Source organism: Abrus precatorius, unplaced genomic scaffold (assembly GCF_003935025.1).
Source record: "Abrus precatorius isolate BTA unplaced genomic scaffold, Abrus_2018 Scaffold11, whole genome shotgun sequence".
NCBI classification, from domain to species: domain Eukaryota; kingdom Viridiplantae; phylum Streptophyta; class Magnoliopsida; order Fabales; family Fabaceae; genus Abrus; species Abrus precatorius.
The window spans coordinates 17,033,852-17,061,396 of NW_020874303.1; the positions used below are offsets into that span (position 1 = coordinate 17,033,852).

The 27,545-nt window shown below is 30.2% G+C and overlaps 4 protein-coding genes, 1 non-coding gene and 1 pseudogene across 5 annotated transcripts; 4 read left to right on the plus strand and 2 right to left on the minus strand.

The window, feature by feature from the left end:
- The first annotated feature begins 673 nt into the window (after nucleotides 1-673).
- Nucleotides 674-1,087, plus strand: LOC113855711 (S-protein homolog 3-like). The gene has a single exon (XM_027487339.1). The coding sequence runs from the start codon at nucleotides 674-676 to the stop codon at nucleotides 1,085-1,087; it is 414 nt and encodes a 137-aa protein (XP_027343140.1).
- Nucleotides 1,088-12,440: 11,353 nt separating this feature from the next.
- Nucleotides 12,441-12,511, minus strand: TRNAG-GCC. Its single transcript has one exon. It is a non-coding gene; the product is annotated as a tRNA-Gly (tRNA).
- A 1,874-nt stretch (nucleotides 12,512-14,385) lies between these two features.
- LOC113855712 (S-protein homolog 29-like) lies at nucleotides 14,386-14,835 on the plus strand. The gene has a single exon (XM_027487340.1). The coding sequence runs from the start codon at nucleotides 14,386-14,388 to the stop codon at nucleotides 14,833-14,835; it is 450 nt and encodes a 149-aa protein (XP_027343141.1).
- Nucleotides 14,836-20,249: 5,414 nt separating this feature from the next.
- Nucleotides 20,250-20,660, plus strand: LOC113855713 (S-protein homolog 5-like). The gene has a single exon (XM_027487342.1). The coding sequence runs from the start codon at nucleotides 20,250-20,252 to the stop codon at nucleotides 20,658-20,660; it is 411 nt and encodes a 136-aa protein (XP_027343143.1).
- A 671-nt stretch (nucleotides 20,661-21,331) lies between these two features.
- LOC113855714 (S-protein homolog 2-like) lies at nucleotides 21,332-21,730 on the plus strand. The gene has a single exon (XM_027487343.1). The coding sequence runs from the start codon at nucleotides 21,332-21,334 to the stop codon at nucleotides 21,728-21,730; it is 399 nt and encodes a 132-aa protein (XP_027343144.1).
- Nucleotides 21,731-25,327: 3,597 nt separating this feature from the next.
- LOC113856563 lies at nucleotides 25,328-26,892 on the minus strand (annotated as a pseudogene).
- Between the last annotated feature and the right edge of the window lie 653 nt (nucleotides 26,893-27,545).

Below are 27,545 nucleotides of genomic sequence, written 5' to 3' on the forward strand. Positions count from 1 at the left end.
TAATTTGTAATTAATCACATTGTGAAATCCAAAAGTATTTTATTTAAAAAATATATATATTAATAATTTATAAAATTTTAAAATAATTATATATATAATAAATTTGTTTTTATTTTTATTTTGTTAAAATATTTTAATATAACTTTGTAACCACAAAATGTAAGGTAATTAAAAATTTAGAATTTTATATAAGATAACAAAAATGAAGTAATAATTTTTAACAAAAAAGTACGTAAAAGTTAAATAAAATTACAAAAAATGATTTAAATATTATTTTTAGTTAATTTTAATATTAAAAAAATACCCGTGACTAACTGTAGTTAAATAGCTTCTCACTTCTTTATAACATAGAGGTCAATTGTTAAAAATTAAAAGCGTTGCATTTAAAAAAATTAAGATCAAAAGAGAAAAAATAAAAATGGAAGAAATAAAATAAAACAACACCCAAAATTATATAAAAAGCTATATATTTTTACCAAGGAATGTTTTAAAAGCCTCCGGAATATGGGCAGGGTTTGGGGAAACGATGTAAAGTATATTTACACGTAACTATGACGTTTTAGCGGTGTGGTGTCTTTTTAATTCGCAATTGTGCAGTGCAGCACACAACGTGACTTTGTATAGTGTGGAAGTGAAATAGATTATGAGCTTCGTTAACTATCATCTCACAAACATGTTGAAGGCCTTGACCACAATTGCTTTAGTACTGATTATGTCAACAGATACACTCATAATTCCTGTGCATGTTCAAAACGAAAATGGCGGAACGAAACATGTGCTTGTAAAAAATGAATTGGGTAATGGCGTTGTTCTCTATCTTCATTGTCGATCCAAGGACGACGATCTTGGCCTTCATGTTCTTCAGAACGGAAACTACCAAGAATGGTCCTTCCGAGATAACGTTATTGACACTACTCTCTTCTGGTGCTCCCTGAAATGGAACAATCAGCAACACAGCTTTGAAATTTACAGTACCATAAATGATGGTAGAAGATGTGCTTCACAATGTTTGCGACGTATTAGACCAGACGGAGCTTATTTTTTTTTTGAGTTTGAAGACTATTGGGTGAAGGAATATGCATGGTAATAAGACTTTGTCCATATGGAACATGTCATTATTCGTCTACATGCTAAAGGCAAAAATAAAATACAAGAAGTTATATAATTATGTCTTTTTTACTAACTACTTATCGATCTTCTATTATAAATTTTTTTAAACTCTCAAAGTATAGTATATTTTTAAGCATAATAATCAGAAAATTAGTGAACTTAATTTTAAGTTGATACTTCTTAAAAATTTATCCTTATTTCGTATAAATAATATTTTATATATTAAATATGGATAGTAATTATTCAATAAAAAATACTTTTAAACACGTTCTTTAATACATTTTCAGTGCATTTATTTATTTTTAAGAAAATTAAATACTTCTTTATTTTTAAAATTACTAAGAATAAAGCAATCAATATCCGTAATAAATTTTATTTTCATTTCTTGTTTGAGCAGCAATACCACATCTAACGTTCATGATACCACGTCTACATCATAAGTGGTGAAATTAAATACTATATTAATTTAGCATTTTTTTCTTTCTATTTTGCTTTTGAATAACGATATATATATATATATATATATATATATATATATATATATATATATATATATATATATATATATGGAACAAAAAACAATTTAAAAGATTGAAAGGAAAGTAGGCAGTAGCAGGACTACTAAATGATGTGCAGAAATTAAAAGTGCAGTATGTATATGGAAAATTTAATGCATAAGAAACTAGAACGGTGGTATAACCAACACAGATCTAGTGAAGGGAGAAGAGAAGAAAGCCGGAGCGACAGTAGTCCGAACAGGACCGGCTAAGAGGGAGAAGAGAGAAAAATAACTTGAAACAGCAAATTTTATTGAAAAGATCTCAAAGAGGAAAGCTTACAAAGGATAATGTCTCTCAGAGCTTCTCTTTCTTAAATCTCTCTTAACTTGCTAAATGAAAGGGTACCTCACAATATGGTCGAGGCCTCCTTATATAGAAAAATTTTAAAATACTATTTCTACAGTTCCGGTTGGTGACTGGAACTATTTTCTATAGTACCGGTTTCTAAAGATCTTGGATGTCGATGCCGAAACAATCATCTTCATTTTGATTTTCTTCAATATTGGCATCTTGGTTAGAAGATTCTCCTTCTTCTTGGCTTTGCAATAGCAGAAGAACATCTTGTAGATTTTTCTTCATTTTTTCTTTGGTATCGCATCCTGATAAGAATGCTGCAATTTTGGATTTCTGATTAAGGAATTGAAATGTTGCTGGGTCTGCTAGATTTAATAATTTGGGATTTTTCCCAAAATATTCAGCAACTCCTTCTGGTCTGTTCCGCATTGAATTGATTCCACCATTTTACAAAGGAATACCTGTGTAACAAAGGGAGAGTGTCTTCATTTTCTGCCTTGCCATATCTGTATTGCCATGAGAATACCCATGCTAAGGCAAAGTCAGAGAAATATTTAAGATCTGCTGGAATTCTTGATTCTCGCAGATATCTGCCTTTGTAAATTTTGTATCCTTCTTTGACAGGTGTGGGAAGGATTTCTTCAATTGGTCCAAAATAGTCCCACCATTGGAGAAACCAATTTGGAAAGTCATAATTCTGATTCTTTTTAAAATATATTAACCAAGAATGTCGGTTAAGTTTATTTTGGAACCAGAAAGTTCTTGTCCACGCATCAATATAATCCCAATAATTATAACCTACTGGGTCAAATGGTTGGGAAAATTTTTTATAAGAGTTAAGATTTTTCCCAAAAGCCTTTGGAGTTAAGACTTTTAAGATCTGGATTGTCGAATGGGTTGTGATTGAAGGATCTTTTTGATCTTTGTAGTGTTTAATGGCAACAGAATCTGAATCTACTAAGATAAATTCATAGAATTGCCTGGTTTTATTAGCCTGATAAGGTCTGAAATGAAATCCTGGTGGGAAGACTTTGGTAATTGCCTTGTATGGGTTTTTGTCCCAAAACTCAGGTTCCATTTGTATGACTGAGAAGAATTTTCCTTTGGCTACATAATGATTTGGATTTGTAGATTTTTGTTTTCCCTTTTGAAGGTCAAGGGTTCCTTCTGTTTTACTAGGATTGGTTATTGTTTTCTGGGTTTGATTAAAAGACTGGAGTATGGTATTTAGGCTTGCTAAATCTATTTCCATGTCTTCTTCAGAGGCAATATCAGCCCATGATTTTCTCGGTAGGCTACTTAGACTTCCTTGTTGGACAGCTAAGAGTGTACTTATTGGGAGAGCATAATCTGCTTTGGTTTGTTTTATGGTTTTGACAATAGAATCAGTCTTTTTGGAGGATTCTTTTGGGATTCCAGATTGTTGTGTCGATGACTCAACAATTTGGATTGCTTTTTGAGTCGATGACTCAATGGGGGTAGATGACCCGGAAGAAGAAGATTTTGAATCTGCCGAAGCAGATTGTGGTTTTGATTTATTTAATGTCAGGGCTAGCCTGACTCTGCCACCTCTGGTAGTTCCTCCTCTGGAGGGGGTGGTTGCCTTTCTAGGCATCTTACTTATCCTATAAATATTCACGGGTAAGGTAGTCAGGAAGAGAGTTTGAAGTGCCTTTGAGATATTCGATATCAAAATCGAAAACACTTAAAATTGCTTGCCATCTTGCAAAGATTTGTTTTGAGGCAAGGTTTTTTACATCTTTTTGTAAAATTTCTTTAGCAGACTTGCAGTCTACTCTGATAAGAAATTTTTGATTTAATAAATCAGATTGAAATTTTGAAACACATAAAACAATTGCTAAAACTTCTTTTTTAACAGTAGAATAATTCTGTTGTGCAGAATTCCAATGTTTAGAAGTATATGCAATGATATGCTCATGTGACTCAATTTTTTGTTTGAGGATACCTCCGTAACCTATGTCTGAGGCATCGGTTTCAACAACTTTGAAGGCTTGAGGAATTGGAAGATATAAGCAATTTATTTTTTTTGACTCTATTTTTGATTTCTTTGACAACGTTGGTATGAACGTCAGTCCAAGAGGGAGGATTTTTCTTAAGCCGATCATGTAATGGCTTGATAATGTTATTTAAGTGAGGAATAAAATCTCCTACATAATTGAGGCATCCTAAAAACCTTTGTAATTGGGTTTTGTTAGGGATCCTGTCAGGAAATTTATCAGCAAAATCAATGGACCTGCTGATAGGAATGATAGTTCCTTGGTGGATATTATGACCAAGGAATCTAATATTGGTTTGGAAGAGACTAATTTTTGACTTAGAAACGGCAAGACCGTTTTGTTTAATGACATTGATAAAAACATTTATATGTTTGAAATGTTGATCAATGGATTGAGAAAAAATTAGAACATCATCAATATAGACAATGACGAATTTTGAATAAGGATTAAAAATGTCATTCATAATTTTTTGAAATTCAGAAGGAGCATTTTTTAGTCCAAAGGGCATAACGTTCCATTCGTAATGCCCAAAAGGGACAGTAAAGGCAGTTTTGTACCTATCATTTTCACAAATTTGGATTTGCCAAAATCCGGATTTCATATCGAACTTTGAAAAGATCTTTGCAGAATTTAGTCTGTTAAGAAGATCTTTCTTATTGGGGATAGGATGCCTAATCCACTGGAGGGCTTGATTAAGAGGTTTGTAATTAATGACAAGTCTGGGAGTACCTCTCTCGATTTCAGCAGGTTTATTAACATAAAAGGCTGAGCAAGACCAAGGACTCTTGCTTTTTCTAATAAGATTTTTGTCTAAGAGATCTGTGATCTCTTTCTGACAATAATGAAGGAGTTCTTCATTCATCTGTAGCGGTCTGGCCTTAGTGGAAATCTGGCTATCCTTAAAACCTGACTCATAAGGAAGACTGACAATATGTTTTTTCCTATTCCAGAAGGCGCTGGGTAGGTCAGAACATATGGAAGTTTGAATATTTTTTAAAAGGGATTGGATTTTCTTCTGAAGCAAAGGACCTTGTAATTGTTTTTCAATGTTGGCAAAAGAAACTTCTTCTTTTAGAAAATTAATTTGATTAATTTTGTTTTGGATAGAATTGATATTTTTTGTAAATGGTCTGTTAGAAAATTTGAAGGTTATCTGTTTTCCCAAATGACGAGTGGAAATACCATCTTTCGAAATTTGTAGAGGGAAAAGAGCTTTTATAAAAGGTATTCCTAGAATAACTTCATTTTTTAAATTTTTTACAAGAAGAAAATTTGTCTCAATCTTAAGCCCTTGATTTTCAATCACGGCTTTAGAAAGTTTGTAGTTAATTTTCAGCTTTGAACCACTAGCAGTGCTGAGTTTTTCAGAGGTTTTTTCAAAATATTTTGTAGGAATTAATCCTTCTAAAATACAGTTTGAATCAGCACCTGTATCAAAGAGGGCCAAGGTATCAAGAGCAAAATCATCAATAACGATTCTGATATTAATATAAAATTTTTGTATTTTGACCTTGTTGATCAAACACATAAAGGTTTCTTCTGGATTATCAGAATCAACCTTTACAGAATCATTATCTTCAGGAAGTTCTACTTTCTCAATGTCAGAATCATCATCTAACTGAGAAAGAATAACTTGATAAATTTGTTGTTGATCTTTGATTTCTCTGATCTCTTTCTTGAGATTATTTATCTCAATCTGGAGATCTTGAATAGTGGTTGGTTTAATACAAGAATTCTTTTCTAATCTTTTGAAAATATTTGTAATGTCAAATTTATTTGAAGTAAAATATTCTTTAGGTTTAGGTTTATTTTCTAAAACCTCTTTGAATTTATTTAAAAATTCTTTTCTATCTTGAGAATCCGAAATAGAGCTTATAGCTTCAAAAAGAAGATCTTGTTCGTTTGTCAAAACATTGATTTCTGGAGTTTCATCACTGTCAGAAGAAGAAGCTTGGTCATCATTTTGAATTTGGTTAACATCCTTTTCAGATTCTTTATCAGAATCTTCACTAGAGGAATCAGCCAAAAGATGGTTAATCTGGTCTTCTAAAGAAGGTTCCAAATTAAGACTACTAATTTTCTTTTTTAACCTGCAGTACTTGCTAATATGGCCAGGTTTACCACAATTGTAACAGGTTATGCCTGTTCTAGGTTTTTTGGGAATATTGGTGGGGATGACATTATCCCTTGTTTCTTAGGACTAGGTTTTCTATTGTACCTGCGTTTGTAGGGCTTTTTGTAAGGTTCTACAGCCTCTTTCTTAGGGGCATGTTTCTTCTTTTTGGGAGAGCAGGATGGAAGACCAAACTGTTCGCAGAATGAACCTAATTCTTTCTTGCTCAAAGCTTTTTCTTTAGCAAGTTGTTTTTGGAGTTTATCCTTCTGGCAGGCTTTAATACCGCTATGGATAATGATAGCAGTAAGCTGACCATAATCATAATTATCATAATTGATTTCTCCAGTAGGAGAACGACTTCGGAGTTTACTTCTAATAAGATCTCCGAATGCTTTGGGAAGCCCATTAAGATATTTTTCTTTCCAATAGGCTTGGTTACAATCTTCCCTAGTAAGGACCCTAGACATAAAGGTATATTTATACCATTTGAAATGTTCTAAGGAATCACATTTGAGGTTTGAAAGTAACTCACCAGACCTCTCCCTCCAAAGAGAAGGATCACTTAGGAAATGTTGGGATATTGTGTATAATAATGTATACACAGCATCAGGGAGACGCTCATTGTCACTAACAATGGTTTTCCCCTTATCATCAATTTTAACTGCAGAGAGGATGTTATCTCTATTAGCTTCAGTGAGATAATTATCCCACCAACCTTTGAGTTGGCCAGTAAAACCAGCAACGAGAATATAGATAATGGTGTCTTCAGGCATATTTTGATTAGTAAAATAGCCCATAGCGACAACCGACATATTTTGAAGTTTGGCAATGATATTATATTCAGATAATCCATCGATATTCCAAATATAAATATCATTAGAATTAAAACTTTGAATAAAATCTTGTTTTTCTTCTAAAATAAGATCAGGAGCAGTAGCTCTATTATAATAAAGCTTGGAGGAATTTTTCCAATTATTGATTGGATTGATGGCTAAGACAGAATCTGTTTCAGAACAATGTTCTGAATCAGCCTTGGAAATGACATTGACAGTTTTGGCAAGAGACCTAGTCCTGGGTTTAGCACTAGATTCTTCAGAGGGTTGAGGAGTGTCGGGAATGGTAGTGAGGAGGCTAGTGATTTTACTAAGCAACTCGTTTTGGTTTTCCTCGTTCACTTTGGTTTTCTCTTTTTGCCTGAGTTCTAAGATTTTCTGCTTAGCTTTGGCACTAATCTTAAAAGGTTTAAATAGGGGTTTTTCTAATTGTGGTTGGGAGGATGAAGAAGCTGCTTCTTCAATTTTAGGTTTGACAAGATTAACAGAGATTTTTTCTCCTAAAACCTGAAGGTATTTATTGGTATAATTGGCCTGTTCCATGAGGCCTTGGATGTCATGAGGAGTGATAGACTCATCAGGGTTCTTAGACTTAAAAGGAGTGGCAGTAACAGGGTTACCGCCTTTGTCTTTCAAATTAGGTAATTGGTATTGAGAAGTGGGTAGTAAATCACTTTGGACTATTTGTCCGTCTTTGATTTGCCAAGATATAACATTAGCGGAGGAGGTACTAATAATATCCTCTTGCCAAGGATAATCAATATTGTTATGAATGGTATAAGCATGATACCAGTCAAAAAATAGGATGTTTTGTTTAACTTTTTCGAGAAATTGGTAGAATTTCTCCTAGATATCAGATCTATCTTTTCCCCTATAATTGTGAAAGAACCACTCTCTTTGAGGTTTCCATTCCTCAGAGTAGAAATCTTTTCTAAGGGTTTCCTTATCTATAATGAATTTATGAGATAACATCATAAGACTCATTAAGGGAAGAGTAAGTTGGAGATTGGATACTCTGATTTTCGTCTTCTTTTTCAGAAGTCTGATAAACATTTCTAGGAATCCTAGAAGAAGTGTCTAAACCTTGAAGATTTAGAGAGGGGTCATGATTAACAGACCTAGGAATATCAGGTCTAATATAAGATCTAGAAGAAAAAGATCTTCTAGCAGAGACAAAGTCAGATCGGTTACTATAAGCATCGATCCTTGAGGAGAACGAGTTTCTCCTATCAAAGGTTATTTCAACCTTTCCAGAATTATCCTGCGAAATATCTTGTATTTGAGGAGCAGGACGAGGAACACTGGGTGAGGCTTTATCCATAACCCATTTTTCTGGGAGAGTTACCTCATCCCATTTGATACTTCTTGGTAGAGAAACATTGGCCTTTGTCATATCAGTGATAAACAAAGTAGTTTCTCCTTTTTGAGGTTTAAGAAGGACTCTAGAAGCACAAGAGTTCATGACCTTGTACTGGATCCTATAGATGAGAGGTACGGGAATAGATCCCTCTTTCATGTCTAACCCATGAAAGCAAATATTGAGAAACAAGGAGTCTAGGATGTGTTCATCCATAAGACTCACAGTTTTATTGGGGAAACAATTAAAATAAATCGGACCTTGGCCAAGACTGGTTTCAACTGTTCCTATAAGAGAATCGTCAAACTTATTATGACGAATGTCTCTTAAACAAATTAAGACAGCAGCATCTATGCCTATGTCTATCAAAGGTTTGATTGCTACCTGGACACATCCTATGTGGAGGTATTTATATTTTCTTTTATGGTCATTGAGAGAAGATTTGGACAGGAGATGAAATTCTTCTCCTATACCTTTTCCTAAAGGGATATTATTTTCGATAGTTTTGATAATATAATTAGAACTATTTTTCTTGGGTTGATCTTCAGGAACATATAATGTATCCTGAGGAATGACTGGGATGGTCCAGTCATCCATACTTTAGTTGATCTCTTCGAAACGAACTTCTTCGTCGAAGAGGTTGTGCTTGGGTGTGATTTCAGGAGAATGTTTCTCCTGATCATCAAAGAGATTAATATTAGAAGGAGAGGAAGAAGATGAACTTGAGCCAGAACGAAAGGAAATACGAGAGAAAGAGCGTAAGAGTCTAGACATAATGTAAAAACATCTGGCACATCACCTTCATCTGGTTCCATAACAATACATCTGTTAATTATTTATAACTTATTCAACTGGATCTGGTTATTTGTGGACTTTTTTTTTTTTTTTAACTTGCTTACAAAATTTTGAAAATTCTTTTCCATAGCCACCAGCTTCTTCTGTTCTTAGTTTCTTTTGAATACAGCATCGTCAAATTAGTCTTACTGCCTTTTCAACCATACGGGTCTTACTGCTACAGCCCTATTCAAAAGAACTAACAACTGCTGTACTTCCGGTAGAGGATTTTCATAAAATAACAATCTATACAAAAGCAATATTTCAGAACCATTAGTTCGTGGCGTTGTTACAGACAGGGACGACCATCACTGGTCTCACTCGAAAGGCCTGTCAGCTGTCCAGCCTATAAACCATGGTTACAGAAATTTCATAAAGAAATTTAAGGTCCAGATCCAGAGGAACATAGCCATAAACAATTAACAGTTATATTCCTACTTCCCCATCAGGCTCTGATACCAGATATGCCCTAAACCCTAAACATATATATATATATATATATATATATATGTGTGTGTGTGTGTGTGTGTGTGTGTGAAAGTAATTTAAAAGTTGTTGTAATTGAAATTCTCATCGGAAAGTTTGTTAATTCTTAAGTGTTTACTGTTATTTTTATTTAATTATTTTAAAAAAAAATGTTTTTTCCTCTTTTCTAGCTATATTAATATTAAGGTTATTTTTTTAAAAAAAAACTTAAATTAAAATAATAATAGACACAAAAAAACTTTATAATAAATAAATTGGCAAGTGTACCATATCATTTTCAGTAACAAAATAGATTTTATCGTTCACTGAAATTAATGTTAAGTATTAAAACATAAGAATATTATTAGTTGAGTCGTAAAACAGAGTGAGAATGTAAATGAAAATTTTAGATAATGAATAGAATGTAAAAATAAAGCGAATGTGCTTAAAAATTTAATTACCAATAAGAGTAAAAATTTAGACGTAAGAGATTGACTATAAATGAAACTAAACTGCAAAATGTAACTAACTAAAGGAATGGAAATGAGTTTTAAATTAATAAAGAAGTAGGTTGCAAAGGGATTGCTGTTTTGAACTTATGATGTGTCTTACACAAGTTTTGTAAAGATGTCTAAGGATACAAAAATGGAATAATTCAAAGATTGAAAAGTAATGATAATTAATTAATTTTAAATAAGTGTAATTACATATTGTTATTTGTATATCTTCTAATGAAATTGTGTTTATGTAGAGTAACTTTTTCATTCCTCTCCAGGACGAAAGATGATTTTCAAGGCTTGGAAGAGTCGCACTACAAAACGACTAAGACAGATATACACAGAGGCCCGTCAGGATCCTTCTACTGTTGATTGGATAGCACTCAACTTTCTTAATGCCTTGCAGGAGTATTGGGATACAGATGAATTTAAAAATCTCTCTGTATAGAACAAGACAAACATGGCATCAAATAAGGGAGATCACTGCATACTGGTGGCTCTACGACTTTAGCTGGCACTAAGGCGAACTTGGTATGTGATTTTAAAATTCATTTTACTCTATCAATAATTTTATATTTGAGATTGTGATTTAATTGGAATTGCAGGAGAAGTCGTTGAAGAGGCCACCTACGCATGGAGAGTTGTTCAAGGAGACACACACTCGCAGAAGAGACAAAAACATGTGGGTTGATACACCATCTCAAGTCACATATGTTAGTCATTCTTATTGATATTATATGTTATTATTAGTAATTTATTAAATAATTCTCCAAACTAATATCTAATTATTTGAACTAAACTATAGGATGATTATATTCAAAGGCTTAAAGAGGTATCTTCTCAGGATCTAGAGTCAGTTGATGAGGATACTATGTGATCATAGTGAGTATCCTTTATAAAGTTCTTTTCATCAACCCTGAATACAAATAAAATGGAGGCATTAAGCTTATAATTAAATATGTTAGATTGTAACTTGTATTTGAGTTATAATCACTGTTCAATTCATTGTAATGAGTAAAATATTAAGTTCATCTTTTTTCAACCCCAATACATCTAGCAAGACATAGCAGGAGTAAAGAAGAAAAAACTGAAATATATTGTAGAAATGAATTCCATGTTCAAATGAAAACAAATTACAAGGAAACGAACTTGTAGAAATTATTGTTCTATTAAAGAGTAAAGGGAATGAAAGGATGTAGCCCTACTTCCTATCCAAATCCCATGCAAAAGCAAAGCAAAAATGGAATGAAATACATCCACACTTAAGAATGTATAGAAAACCTAGAATTATGTGTTTGAAAAGTGTAATAAAAGGCGTCGTCTTTGGCAGAAAATTCTATTTTTATATGTTTTGTCAGGCTCATGTCTCCATAATCAGTTATGCATGTGCCCCACAAATGTGTCCTACAACAATTCAACTTCTTCTCTTTAAATCTAAAGTATTTGCTAGAGAAGAGCTAATTAAAGATAATAAAGGTAATAAAATAAATAGTATCTTTTTTATAAGAAAGGTGCTCCTAAACTTGAGAGCATATTGAATACTTTCTTTAGATTATACTAAGATATTAAAGGATATTTATATCTTTTTTCAAATATACCACTAATTCTATCACTAAAATCAACGGTTATGATTGTTCCACATATACAATAGCATAGAATACTCATTCATTTTTCAAAGCACCGTAGAATTTACCTAAATTCAATTATGATTTTTTTTCTAAATCTTTTAAAAATTGACTACCAACTATCTATAATTGAAAAATTCATTACATTTTTAGTAATAGCACTTTTTCAATGAATATTCTAATTAATTTACATTAACTTAAATCATTTATGCAGTAAAAATATGTCATAAGTATTCAATTTACTACATGAGTCAATAACTCACCACTCCTATTGTTATTTAAAAACTACAAAAAAAAGTAAAATTTTATTTTTAAAGAAAAGGAAATGTGAAAAAATATTAATGAAACATGTGTAATGATAGAGTACCTTCATTCATATTTACCTGTTCATGAGAAGAAATTACATATGCTAAAAATCCAATTATTCATAATTTAAATTAAATATTAAATTTACTAATTTATCATTTATTAATGGTTTTTTTTACTGTATTCTTGAATTGCTTAGAATGTATACAATATTTTAGATGGACGAAATATTAGTAGAAGTATATCAATTAATATATTTTTGAATTTCTATTTAGGTAAATAAATAAGAATAAAAATTTATTTCTTTTATCTTAAATATAAATAAGAATTAAATAATAATTTTTAACAACATTAATCTTACATAATATCCAACGGTGGATGTGATTGACCCTATCAATCTTACGAATTTCATCATGGCTTCGAAATGCACCAGCCGGGAATCGAACCCGGGTCTGTATCGTGGCAGGGTACTATTCTACCACTAGACCACTAGTGCTTCTTGTCAGTTGGATATGTAAAATATATATAGATCTATGTACATCTCCTTCTCTCGTTAAATCAGAACGGTTAATAATAGATAAATTTTACTGGCTAAATTTTTTTTAATCGTATCAAGACTATAGTTAGAACTTGGGTTGTGGGGAAAAATATAATTTTTAAATTTAAAAATTTATACAATATTTTGAAAATAAATAAAATATTAATATCTTAAATTTATGATTTTGTTAATTTCTGTTTTTAATGTTAAGTTTAACTATATAAAATGAGTGCTTTTTAATTAAAAAATAATATTTATTAATCTTTTATAATCTCAAAGTGATAAATAATTTTTTCTCAATAAAAAATTACAGCTTTAAGTTGTTTATTCTTAATTTTGAGGATTAAGTATACAAATATATTATTTTATGCCTTTTTATGTTAAAAAATTATAAATATAGAGAATATTAACCATAAAAAATCCTCTTTCTTTCCTCTAAAATATAATTTCCAAAGAAAAACTTAAAAATAGTTCTATTGAGTTTCCAGCCCAAACAAATCCTCTCCAAAATACATTCTTGCATTGCTGATGACGATAATAACATATGCTTGGGATGGAAGAAAGTAGAAAGTTGAAGCCTTTGACGCCGCAATCTTCAAACATGAATAGGCAAAGAACGGCCATGTTAGGCTCATCTCTATTATTAGCAACAAAAACCCACTAGCCACCATCAGAGAGGTGTTCACAGGAGAAAATGGGACTTGCTTCTTTAAGGAATTCTCCCATATGAACATGGCACATCTTACAAAACAAGTTTGGAAAGATTTATCAAAATCCTAACTCTTTTGATTCAAATCCGGAAATAAGTAAAGCAGGGTTTATAAAAAAAAAATGAATTTCCAAGTTAAATGAATATCGTCCACTGCCCCCACTGTCTTTAATTAATTTTAATCATGATGTGTTTTTTTCAATATTAAATACTTTAAAAAAATATTTAAAATAGCTTGGTAGGGGTATAAGGAAGTTGACTCGAATCAATAAAAAATAGATCAGACTAAAAAAGAAAAATACTAATATGACTTATTTATCTAATTTAAGGAACAGATGTCATTAGTCTTATTTATTTATTTGTATGTTGATATTGATACTTATTTTTAAGAACACGATAAAAAGTTAAACATAAATTATTTTTATTAAAGTAAAAATATTTATTATCTCAAAATTATAATTTTAAAAATTAAATATACTTGAGATATATAACAAGTTATTCTAAAATAATTCCTACCTATTGACGTGTTTGGTGGTATAGTAATTTAAAGTATTTAATAAGATATAGCTAATGTTGTTAATGACATATATTAATTTCTAATATGTAACATTAATAACATTCACTATTAATATTATTCTTTTAATAAATTAATAAATGTTCTAATATGTACAAACTTATACACAAAAGAAAATAATAAATATAAAATTCATTATAAATTTAAACATAATAATATTAATGAATTAAGTCAAAAAATTATTTTTATTATAGTTTTTATTTTTGCTTTTAGTGTCCACAGTTTATTTTTCTTGTTTTTCAATCCTTATCTACTATTACATACCATAAAAAAAAAAAAAAGGAAAATGAAGAAAAAATGGGAATTAAAAGCAAAGACAAAAAAATGCAGAAATTTATACGGACCAAAAAATTTATTGAGCATAATAAAAGCCTACGGTTTCTTTAGGCTTTTACACTTGCAAATTTATGAGCCTTGGAGATATGGTCAAAGTTTGGGGAAAGTAAAGTCACAGTGCACTTTATATGTTAGACTTTTTAGCGGTGCGGTGTCATTTTAAGTGCAATTGTAACGAAGTGGTTTTGTACAGTGTGGAAGTGAAAATAGATTATGAGCTCAGTTTATGGTAACCTCGCAAAGATGTTGAAGGCTTTGGCCACAGTTGGTGTACTATTGATGATTATTGCAGCAGATACAGTGATAGTGGTTGTGCATGCTCGTAAACATGTGCGTGTTATAAATGACTTGGGTAATGATGTTTTTCTCTATCTCCATTGTCGATCATCGGATGATGATCTTGGCGAGCATGTTCTTGAGTATCAACAATACCAAGAATGGTCCTTCCAAAACAACCTTCGCGGTACTACTCTCTTTTGGTGCTCCTTGCAATGGGGTTATGAAGAACACTACATTGAAGTTTACAATTACAAAAAAGATAACAAATATTGTGGTTCCTATTGCTGGCGAAGTATTAGAACCGATGGAGCATATTTTTATATAGAGCCTTTCCAGCACTGGGAGCGCAGATACTCGTGGTATGTCAAACAGCTACAAGTATAAATGTACGGGTGGCAATTCCACCTTCTATTTACTTCCAATCCAACCATGACATTCAAATATAAAAGTAAAGACTAATGAATAAATTAAATTGAATCATTATTTATTATTGGATGGATAATTAATGAATCATCCATAATATTGAATACTTAGTTTATTAGCCTAAATAGTTTAAGTTTATTAATTGAATATAGTTCTTTATAAGATACGTGTCAACTATTAATAATATTAAAGTTTATTTTATAAAAAAATTATCAAATAAAATATAATATATTTTAAATAGATGTATTGGATATATATCCGTAAAAAATATAAATGAATGGGTTGAATGAGTTTTATTTAGATGAATTATTTTTTTAACATATCAAAATGAGTTAAGGATTTACTGTTTTAAATGATAATAGGAAAATTAGCAAATTCTATTTTAAGTATTAACCTGCAGATAGAGATGCGTTAGAGTTACTTATTCAATTTTTTTAGTTCTTACGTCATACAAATAACAATGGATAGCAATTATTACGTAATAAAAAAAACAATATACTCTTCTCAAGAGACTTTTCAATGCACTCTACATGATCAATTTTTTTAAAGTCAAAGAATTTGTATTGTCAATTAATCATCTTTAAAAAAGGTGTCAATTATAAAATTATGTTACTAACATTCCTTCAAATACATTTTATATGATCAATCTAATAACATGCATTTTAATGTTTCTTAAAATGAGTCATTAGATACACATTAGACAGAAATATTGTTAATAAATGCTCTAATATTATTAGTTAAAGATATATATATATATATATATATATATCAAATGTTTGTAATATTTTAATAATAATTTGCGTAAAATTATATGACAAAAAATAATAAAATTTTATTAGAAATTATAACATCTAATAATTCAATGAATTAAATTGCACATATCAGAAAAATCATATTTGTTGTTGCTGTTAGTATCCACTTTTTTATTTAATTTTATATATTTTAAGTCCCCATTTATTATTAAATACCATAAAATATTAAGGGAAAATGGCGAAATAATACGCATTAAAAGCAAAGATGGGGATTAAAAAATATGCAAAAAATTATGTGGTCCAAAGTATTTCCTAAGCCAAAAAAGTTTATTAAGCATTTTAAAAACCTACGTTTTCTTTTGGCTTTTCCTCTACCAAATTTAAGAGGCTTCGAAATATGGGCAGAATTTGGGGAAAATAATTAATGTCACAGTGCACTTATATGTTTGACTTTTTGGCAGTGCCGTGTTATTTTAAGTACAATTGTAACAACGTGACTCTGTATAGCGTGGGAGTGAAAATAGATTATGTGCTTCGTTTATGGTAACCTCGCAAACATGTCGAAGGCCTTGGCCACAGTTATTGCAGTATGGATGATTATTGCAGCAGAAAGAGTCATAGTCCCTGTGCATGCTTGGAAAACTGTGCGTGTTCAAAATGACTTGGGTAAGGACGTTCTTCTCTATCTCCGTTGTCGATCAAGGGATAATGATCTTGGCCTGCATGTTCTTCCCAATGGATACTTCCAAGAATGGTCCTTCCGAAATAACATTTTTCGTAGAACTCTCTTTTGGTGCTTCATGCAATGGAACTATCGGAACCAAAGCATTGAAGTTTATAGTACCGAAAAGGATGATATTCTATGTAGTAACCAATGCTGGCGAAGTATTAGACAAGATGGAGCATATTTTTATAAACAGGTTTTAGAAAAATGGGATCGGAGATACTCGTGGTAATAGATTTCCTTGAAAGCTGCTAAGTCTTTCGTTTACATGTTCTTCGAAAGAAAAAAAAAAAAAAAACTAATAATCATGCCAACTATCTATCTATTTTATTAATAAAGCAGATTTCCCTTTATTCGATCATTTTCCCATCGTACGCCGATTGTTTATATTCACAATTTATATTTTAAACTAACAAACTATATAATTATGTTTTTTATTAATTATTTCTCTACTTTCTACTTTTTCTAAACTCTCTATAAATAATATATTTTAAGTAGAGGTGACACTTTAATATATTTATTTATTTTCATCTAATTTAGGTATAGTTTGAATAAATTTTTAATAAGCATTTATTAAAAAATTAACTTAATTCTTATTTTGCTTTTGCTCTCTATCCACACATTAATGACTTATTTTTTCATCTATTGAATTTCAACCTTTTTTTTACTTTACACTCATCTCTTTCAAACTTCAACAAATTACTTTTTTTTAAATAATAGTGACCATTTTAAATGGTAAATTTTACATTACAAATGTGTATATAGAGAGAAAAGGAAAGAGATTAGAGCTTTCATGTATGCAACTTAACTGCTTCTTTAAAATTTGTAATAAATGGTTAAATCTAATAAATTTGAACTCATATCATTACCTGAATACTATAATTTCAAAGAAAAAATTGTGAGTTATCTTTAAAAATAAAGAATTCATTATATTTTTGTCTAGAGAAAAAAAAAAGAAAAGGAGATTTTTGTTAGAGTTGGAAGAGAGAAGTGTAAATAACTAGATTTTTGTTAGAGTAAGAAAAAAAAAGCTAAAAAACAAGGATACATTTTTGTAAGAGTTCCAAAAAAAGAAAAACAAGTGGAGAGACTAGCATAAAGAGTAAGAGAAAAAAGAAAAAAGATGAAGAGAAATGAAAAAAAAAAAAAAACGGCAATCACAAAATTTGTTAAAATATATTGTATTTTTTTTAAATCACTATAAAGGAAAAGATAAATTGTAATTTTTTAGCAATGCTAATGTTTTTTTAAAATGCTTATTTAAAATATATTTGTAAGTAATTCAAGTAATCAAAATGAGAAAAATAAATAAATATCAAGCCCAAGCAAAATCAAAAGTTAATTCAACATTCCACTAATTTAGCCTAAATAAACGAATAATTAAAAAACAAATTAATAAATTTAGCTAAATATAGAGGATTAAAAGCGAAATCAATAGGAATGCTTAATAGAATTTATCACACCAATGCCACATCTAAGTTGATGTAAACATCAAATAAATTGGTCAGAAATCAAATACCAGATGTGATTTTGTGTATAAAAAAGAAGTACAAAATTAATCAAAATTAATAAAAATAATTGCAATTATATGTCTTATTTTTATTTTAAAAAATACTTATAGTATTAAATAGTCAAAATTATAGGTAAAAGATTAATATACCGTTAACACATTTTTTTTATAATAAATAAGAGTATACAAATTTTAATAATTAATATATTTTAAAAAAATCTATTTGTTATACAAAGTACTAAAAAAATTTATAACTATTTTTTTAAATAAAATTAGAGATAGTATTACATTAATTTGACATTTTTTATTTTTTATTAATAATACGTGTATATTTAAATATATGTAAATGATATATTTTTTAACAACACTAATATTACATATTATTTAGATGTTACTTGGCATTAATTAGAATCCAACTATTTTATATTTACAGCGATTTCTATCTCTTCGTTAATTATCAACAACTCCATCATCTAATGCAAGGAATATATGTTGTTACTCTTATTTTAATTATTTTTATATTGATATTTACTTTTAGAACTATTTTTAAATAGTTAAAATAATATTTTTATTAAAAAAATACTTATTATCCTGAAATTATAAAAAAATTGAATTCATATTTTTTGTAGTAATTTAAAATATTTAATGCATTGCATTTAATTTTTTTCAATAACGCATATTAATGCCTATTATCTCATATTAATGAGATATATTAAAAATACTAAATATTAATATAATTCTTTTAAAATATTAATAAATGTTCTAATCTGTACAAAATTATACATGAATAAAAATAATGAATTTTTATTAAAAATTCAAACATAATAATATCAATGAGTTAAATTGCAAGGCTAAAAAAATATTATTTTTATTATTTTTTTTGTTTTTAGTCTCCACTTTTTTTAATTCCCGTTTCTTATTACGTACAGGGATAAAAGAAAAGGCAAAAAATTTATTGAACGTTTTAGAAGGCCACGGTTTCTTTTGACTTTTGCTCTCGCAAATTGAAGAGCCTTCGGAAGATGGGCAAAGTTGGGGGAAAGTAATGTGAGGGAGTGCAGTTATTGATAGACATTTTGAGGGTGCATGTAGTTTTAAGTGCAAATTGTGACTTTGTATAGTGTGGGAGTGAAAATCGATCATCGTAACCTCGCAAACATGTTGAAGGCCTTGAGCACAATTGTTGTACTATGGATGATTATTGCAGCAGATGCAGTAACAGTCCCTGTGAATGCTTTGAAACGTGTGCGCGTTGAAAATGACTTGGGCAACGACGTTCTTCTCTTTCTCCATTGTCGATCAAGGGATAATGATCTTGGCCTGCATGTTCTTCCCAATGGATAATGAATGGATTGAATAACTTTTTATTTATTAGGTTATATATGGATAGATAAGATTGTTTTAGCATTGTTTTAATAGGTCAAAATGAATTAAAATTTTATTTTTACCATCTATTATGATTTTATTCAAAATTTATTCAGATAATAATAGGAAAATGAGCCCATTCTATTTTAAAAATTGACTTGCAGAGGTGCCTTAGAATTACTTATTATTATTATTATTATACAAATAACATTGGAAAATAATTATTTTATAATAAAACACCAAAATAATTAATAGATTTTATTATTAAGTGACTCAAATAATATGCTAATTATATTAAAAATTGTTATTCATAATAAATTATTTAATAAACTACTTTGATATACCAGTTTCAATCTCATTGATAAAAAATAATTAAAAAATTAAAGGGTAAAACATAAATTAATTACAATTAATAAAAACAAAAAGAACAATATTATTTCAAATTAGTGGCTACTTATTTCAACTATTTTATTAAATAATATTATTTTATTTTAACTAACACACTTTTAATAAAATGTGTTTTTTACTACGTGTCCTCTGTCCATCATTAATCGGCCATTCTCCGTTATTTATTGCGAAAAATGTCTATTACTGCTATCATAAATTATCTTTACATTGGTACTTATTTTAATTCACGCTTTTATGAACTTGTTAGTAAATGTTCTTGAATTATTAATTAAAGAATAAATGAATAAAAATTATATATAAAAAGAATATAGATTTATTATTTAAATACAACATTAAAAATTACCAGAATAATTTTTTTTAATTTTTAATTTCTTGCTATTAACATAATATAAAAAATAAGAATAAATGAAAAAAAGGAGTAAAAGCAATGACAGAAATAAAAAAAAATGCAAAATATTATAAGGACCAAATGTATTAATTAAGCTTTTAAAAAGTGTACAGTTTCTTTTGACTTCTTCCGAAGCAACTTTATTTATAAGATGCAATTGTAACAATGTGACTTGGTATAGTTCGAGTTAAATAGATTATGTGCTTCGTCTATGGTAAGCTCCCAAACATGGCGAAGGCGTTGGGCATAGTGGCTCTACTATTGACGATTATTGCAGTAGATACACTGACACTCGCAGTCCCTGTGGATGCTCGCAAACATGTGCGTGTCATAAATGAGTTGGGTAATGAGATTCTTCTCTATGTCCATTGTAAATCAGGGGATGATGATCTTGGCCTGCATATTCTTGAGTATGAACAGTATCAAGAATGGTCTTTCAAGAATAACTTAAGCGGTACAACTCTCTTTTGGTGCTCCTTGCGATGGAACGATGAACAGCAGAACATTGAAGTTTATAATTACAGAAAAGATAATAAATATTGTAGTTCCAAATGCTGGCGAAGTATTAAAAAGGATGGAGCATATTTCTATATAGAAACTTTGGACCACTGGGAGCGGAAATACTGGTTGTGGAGGTAGACTTGTCATATTTCTATTATATCCATCTATTAATAAAGCAATCCCTTTATTTTATCACATTTCATTTTCTTGTGTAAGCCAATTGTTTATATTTCTAATTCGTATTTTGAAAGAACCAGCTATAAATTTGTGTTTTTTATTAATTATTTTTCAATCTTCTACTTTTGTAAAATTTCTCCAAATATAATATATTCTTAAGGATTTATAAATGGTACGGATTTATAAATTAGGGTTAAAATTTTTCTTGTAGTTTGTTTGTTTTTAAGTTTTAACATAATATAAAAAATTAAAACTAACTTTACTAAGAAATATTATAAAAATAAATTAAAAATTTTATATTGATTTAATATTTTAATATTATTTAATTATTATTTTTATTTTTTATTATTTAAACAAATGAAAATATTTTTCTTTTATTTTAATTTAACGAATCATCAAATATTTATTTTCTATATTTTACTTTGCATCAAAACGAATCTTATGCATTTTTTTTTGTTTACATTTTTAAGACCTATCTCCCATTACATATAACGATAAAAAAAAAATAATGAAAAAAATAGGAATAAAAACAAAAACTGGGATTAAAAAACAGTTATATGATACACATTTTGGCGGTGCGGTGTGTTTATAAGTTGAATTAGTGAAAATAGATTCATGGTAACCTCGCAGACATGTTGAAGACTTTGGCCACAGTTTCTCTACTGTTGATGATCACTGCAACCGATACACTTATAGTCTCTGTGCATGCTCGGAAACATGTGCGTGTTGTCAATGAATTGGGTAATGGCGTTGTTCTCAATGTCCATTGTCGATCCAAGGACGATGATCTTGGCGTTCATGATCTTCAGAATGGAAGCTACCAAGAATGGTCCTTCCAAAATAACATAAGCGGCACTACTCTCTTTTGGTGCTCCTTGAATTGGAACAATCAGCAACACAGCATTGAAGCTTATAGTACCAAAAATGATGATGAAGATTGTGAATGGAAATGCTGGCGAGTTATTAAACCAGATGGAGCATATTTTTATATAGAGACTTATAACAGATGGGAGCAGAGATACAAGTGGTAGTAGACTTGTTTAACAGCTACAAGTCATTAGTGTATATGCTTAAGGAAAAACTAAATTAAAATAAAATAAAAAAGATTTATTACTTAATCATACGTTTCGAAAGTATTTTTATATATAAAAATAAAATTAGAAAGTTAAGTAATGAAATTTTTTGTGAAAAAGTGTACCCGTTAAAAAGTAATAAAGAGTTTTAAAATTAAGTTCTCAAGTTATCATCTCACAGAAATTATTATTAAATACCAATAATACTTTGATTTAATTATTTAAACATAAAGGGAGTGTGATAGATTAAAAACAAGACTTAATGTTAACAATTAATTAGAGAAAACAATAATGCAACGTATGAGAGAAATCGAATAAATAAGTCTAGAACTTATGGTTTCACCTATTATACTTTTTCATATTTTAATTATTTTAATCTCAATATTAATATCCGAATATTTATCAACCACTCGTACTAGTTCTATTAACACTCAATGATCATGTAATGTTAATATTCTTTTTTTGAGTAATCACTCCTAATAAGCATGCAAGGCAAACGGTAGAAAAAGCATAAAGACCCTACGAGTTTGTTAATTCAATAACGGTTGAAAGAGAGAAATTAAATGTAATTAACCTAACCCCTTGTCTCGTTTTATCATATAGTTCGATTAATTATACGTGGTACGATTGTAACGCCCCGAATTTTGGTAATATTAATTATTATTGTTCTTATATATATTCATATGTGTGTGGATTTATTTGAAAATAATATTTATGTGTATTAAGTACATGGATGTGTGTATATACGTGTATGTATGACTGGATAGGCTAAAAAATGAGCTAAGTGCCTAAGTGCAAGGCGTAACACTGAGTTGTTCTCGCTGCAGCGAGAGGGCTCTGGGAGGAAGGACCAAAACTGTCGCCTTTTCGCTGTAGCGACAAAGTGACAGTTTGGGGTGCATTTCTGGGTGTAGTCTCGCTGTAGCGAGATTCTACATAAATCAGAGTGCAGTTTTCTCTTATTTTTTCGCTGTAGCGAGAAGGCGTGTCGCTGCAACGAAGGGACCTCGCTGCAACAAGAATATCTCGCTGTAGCAAGAGTGTCGTGACCAGAAAAGGATTTAAAGGGGGCTAGGGTTCGGGGAGAGTAATTTCTCCCTCTCCCTTCGAAATCCCTTCGATTCTCTCACTCCCAAACCCTATTCTACCGATTAATTGCCTCCAAAGTCGTTTGGGAGTGAGATTGGAGTTCAGATTTGTGTGGGGAACGCTTGGAGGTAAGTTTTAAATTGTTATGATTTCGATTTTTCACTCCATTTTCTATGTTTTCGTGGTTTCCCTAGGTTCTCATGGAGTTTCTCCATGTATTTAGGACGAAATCCGTGAGGGAGAACGCTTTTTGGTGGATTTAGCGTGTGAGACGTCGATCCAAGGTAAGGGGGGATTCTACCCTACTCCTTTATGTGTGATTTGCTGATATTTTGTGTGATATTGTGATATGGCTGTGTAAAGGGTAAGAAATTGCTGAGATATGTGATGTGGGCACTTGTGCCGTTTATACATGTGTGTATATCTAAATGAACATTGTGAAAATGTGGGCCCGAGGGCCGTGTAATATGAATGGAAATAGGCTAGGGGCCATGTGGCATGAATGAATTGTGGGCTATATGTTGTGTGTGTTGTGAAAATGAAATGTGGGCTTAGTGCCGTATAGTGAAACAAATATGGGCCTAGTGCTGTGTACTCTTAAATGTAGGCTATGTGCCGTATACTGAAATGTGCGTGATTGGAGCGTGTAACGCTGTTGTAATGTGCTGTAAATGGTTCAGCGATATACTGGGAGTGTGGGAGATGAGGACGGTAGAAATACCTTGGGGAAGAGGGAGTAGTGGTGACACCGACAGTGGAACGGGTGCCACACACTCTCTTCTGACTAGACCTCTGACCATTACCTTTGTTGAGTGACCCGTGACTATTCACGTGGTATCCGTGAGGCAGGGGTAACCGACGACCATTCATAGTGTAAATCTCTGATCACAGTGTCAATGTGAGTGTGATTGGCGTGCATATGTATGGGTTCATGAATTGTGCTTATGAATGTGATAATGTTGCTTGTGTTTGTATTTGTTTAATGTATTAGAAATGTGCTGGAGGTGAGACTTTATGCTTAATTGTATGTTTTGGTAGTGTAGAGTATTCACTCTTACATTCATTTTTTAGGTAATCAAAACGATCAGCACCAAACTCAGTGAAAGGGACGGATGGAACTACTATAGGACTAGGAGTTTAATTTGAAACTAATGTATTTGAATGAGTCCTGTAGTAGTGACTTGATAGAAATTGTAACCCCTTTCCTTATTTTAAAAATATTTGATAAAACAAAAGGTTGAGAACCTTATTTGAAATGAAATTTATTTTATTCCAAATTTGCGAAATTATGATTTATTGAAATTAAACATAAGGTGTTACAACAATCGCCTCAATGCAACTAATTATAGGATGCTAAGGATAATCAATTTTTAACATGCACAATATGATTTAATAGGATAAAAATCAAACATTAAAGAAAAACCAATAACGATATTAAAAGTAAAAATCATACAAAGTATGCTATAAGATCCACCATAACTCTGACTATAGATTTAGTTACTCATAATGAAATAAACAATAAAAAACATAGTGAACAAATTCATAAAACATCAGAGAGAAATCAAACAAGAGAAACTCAAAAGGAAAAAAGATGAAAAGAGTTCTCCTTTTTCAAGGGTTGTTCGATCGCTCACTTGGACTCCGAAGGAGTTCGTCATGTTTGCCAATGATTTTCAATAACTCTTAATGGTCAAGTGAGGCAGAACTAAGAATGAGAAGAAAGTGTGTAGAGAAGTGAAAAAATGTCTCAAGTGTGAAGCATAAGGTCTTTTTATATAGACTGTGCCATGAGTTTTCAGTTTGTTGAGTTCTATCTTTTCAAATCAGTTGTATCTATAATTAGAATCTTAACTAAAAACTACTTCAAATCCTCATATGTAAATTTTTATCTAAATTTAAATTTTAAATTCAAAATTCAAACTCAAATTCATATAGTACAGCTAAGGGCTAAAATTATCTAATTTTTATCCAGAATATTTCCATAATATACTAAGAATAACTTTAAGGTAAACTGCAACAATTAATAGCATAATTAATATAAATATATATAAAATAGGGTTTAAGAATATAAACATAAGTCATAAAATATATTAAAATATGAACTTATCAGAAACTTTTTTTACAAACTTTTAAAAGTTAAAATTTAAATTATATATAATCAAAATTATGAGATAATGTAGACTTTTCATATATATAAATTATACTATAAATTACAATACATAATATTATATATATATATATATAGGATAAGATCTATTAATACAGTAGAAACTCTTTAAATTAATACTCGATAAATTAATAAACTCTCTAAAATAATAAATTTATCCGGTCCCGACTTGGGCCAATATAAAAAATTAAAAAACTCGATAAAATAATAAGATAATAATTTTTCGGGAGATCCCTTTATAATTTTCGGTCCCAAGAAAATCATAAATTAATAATTCATAGAAACTGAAAAAAAAAATATTATACTATATTGAAATATGATTCAATAGTTTTCTGTTTTCCTTTAAAGTTCAAGTCTATTTGGAGCTCATCTCTAACTTTTCTTATTGCATCCAATAACTCAGGTGTTGTATTTTTGTATTGTATCATAAAGTTGTGAAGAGTGTTTGACGCCATAAGTGCTTCCTTTCGCGTAACAGGCTCCAAAGACACTGTATCATCTTCGTCGTCATCCTCTGCATTGTTCTCAATGATAGTACCTACAATATCTTCTAAACTCTGAACCTCTGAACATGCTTCATTTTCACCTGGGTAGTTCATTAGATTGTCGATATCCATCTTATTACGATAGCCACATTGATTGATCATAGTCTCGAGGTCATGAGTTTCTTCATCAAAAGTGGATTCATCCAAATTTCTTGGAACGTCACTATCTGAACGAATTTTACAGTGTCAGAAACAATTCGCTATTATTTCTTTTCGAACATCTATCGTCCAAGTTGGGATTGCCAAATTGATAGCATCAAGGACATTTATCTTCCCTGGATCAGATTGTCCCACCTCATAACCTTCCAATATTTTGCGGTAAAACCTTCTACGGTAATGCATCTTGAAAGCTCTTATTATCCCAGCATCGCAAGGTTGAATCTTTGATGTCATGTTGGGTGGCAAGAAGAACAACTCAACGTTTCTTAGCCCTTCAATATTTCTTGGATGTGCTGGACAATTATCCACCACAAGTAGAACTCTTCTACCATGCATCATTTGGTCAAATGAACAAACATATTCATCAAAAAGCACACTAGTCATCCATGCTTTTTTGTTAGCTTGATACTGACAATTCAAGCTATTCATGTTGACATTATTGAAGCAACGAGGCTTTGCATATTTCCTAATAATCCATAGAGGGATTTTTTCAGAGCCATCTTCATTGCAACAAATAACTACCGTCAGCCTTTCTTTATCTTGTTTTCTTCCTTCAAGTTGTTTTTTTGCCAGTGAATGATCAGCTTGTAGCCTATAAAACAACCCAGTTTCATCCATATTGAAAACATCTTTCATAGGGAACTGATCAATTTTCTCCCGAATCAATACCAATTTCTGCTCCATGTCTTGTATATCAACAGACCCACTCTCGCCAAAACGACGAAATGACTTTATGCCATGTCGATGCTTGAATTTTCCAAGCCATCCTATAGAGAAGTTAAAATCTGAATCATCATGAGGGTACGCGAGTTTTATTGTATCTCTTGCCTTCTGCAAAATTAATTCTCCTATGATATTCACACGTTCTTGATGCTGGAGAAACCACTCATAAACAACCTTTTTCATGTCAGGATATTTTGCTGGTTTGTGTCTTTTGATCTCTGCTCTTCCCTTTTCTATTTTAGCAGAGAGATAGTCATCTGACCGCTTAAGTGTGTTTGATATTGTTCCTTGACTAACTTTCAACTGAAATTTTCCCTCAAGCCATCTCTGCAAGTCCTTTTGTGTGCTTGCAAGATTATTTCTCTTATACTCACACAACTCCTTACGATTTGATCTGACATAGTTGATTTTGCAACACCTTTTAGATGAGAAGCCATCTTATGAAATATGGTTTGAATATTCTAACACATTCATGTAATTTATATATGCTAAACTTGCTTAAGAATACATTGAACACATTTGTTCCTCTTGTTTACATTTACTGTACTTCAAAAGTCATTATTGATTTCCAATGCATATGTAGTGTAGTTACTAATTTACTGTACGTTGAGTCCCAAGGTTCGCTGCAACGTAATTCTAAGAGGCATAGATTAATTTGTCTTTTTGTTTGGTATGTACAGTATAATTACTTAAAAATTCTTTAAATTAATAATTATTAATTATTAATTTATCGATAAATTAATAACTCTCTAAATTAATAAATTTCTCCGGTCCTGACATTATTAATTTAAAGAATTTCTACTGTACTAAGTATAAGTTTAAAAACTTACACCAAATTCTAATTGTACAAATCAAATAATCTAACGATTTTCTAATAAGTATAAGTTTAAAAGACTTACACTAAATTTTAACTGTACAAATCAAATAATCTAACGATTTTCAACTATTAGATTATTTGATTTGTACAGTTAGGATACACCTGGTGTCAATAAATTATATATATATATATATATATATATATATAGGTAAATTGATAAATAAAATAATAATATAATTTATTAATTCATCTAAATTATTTTCAATTATTATA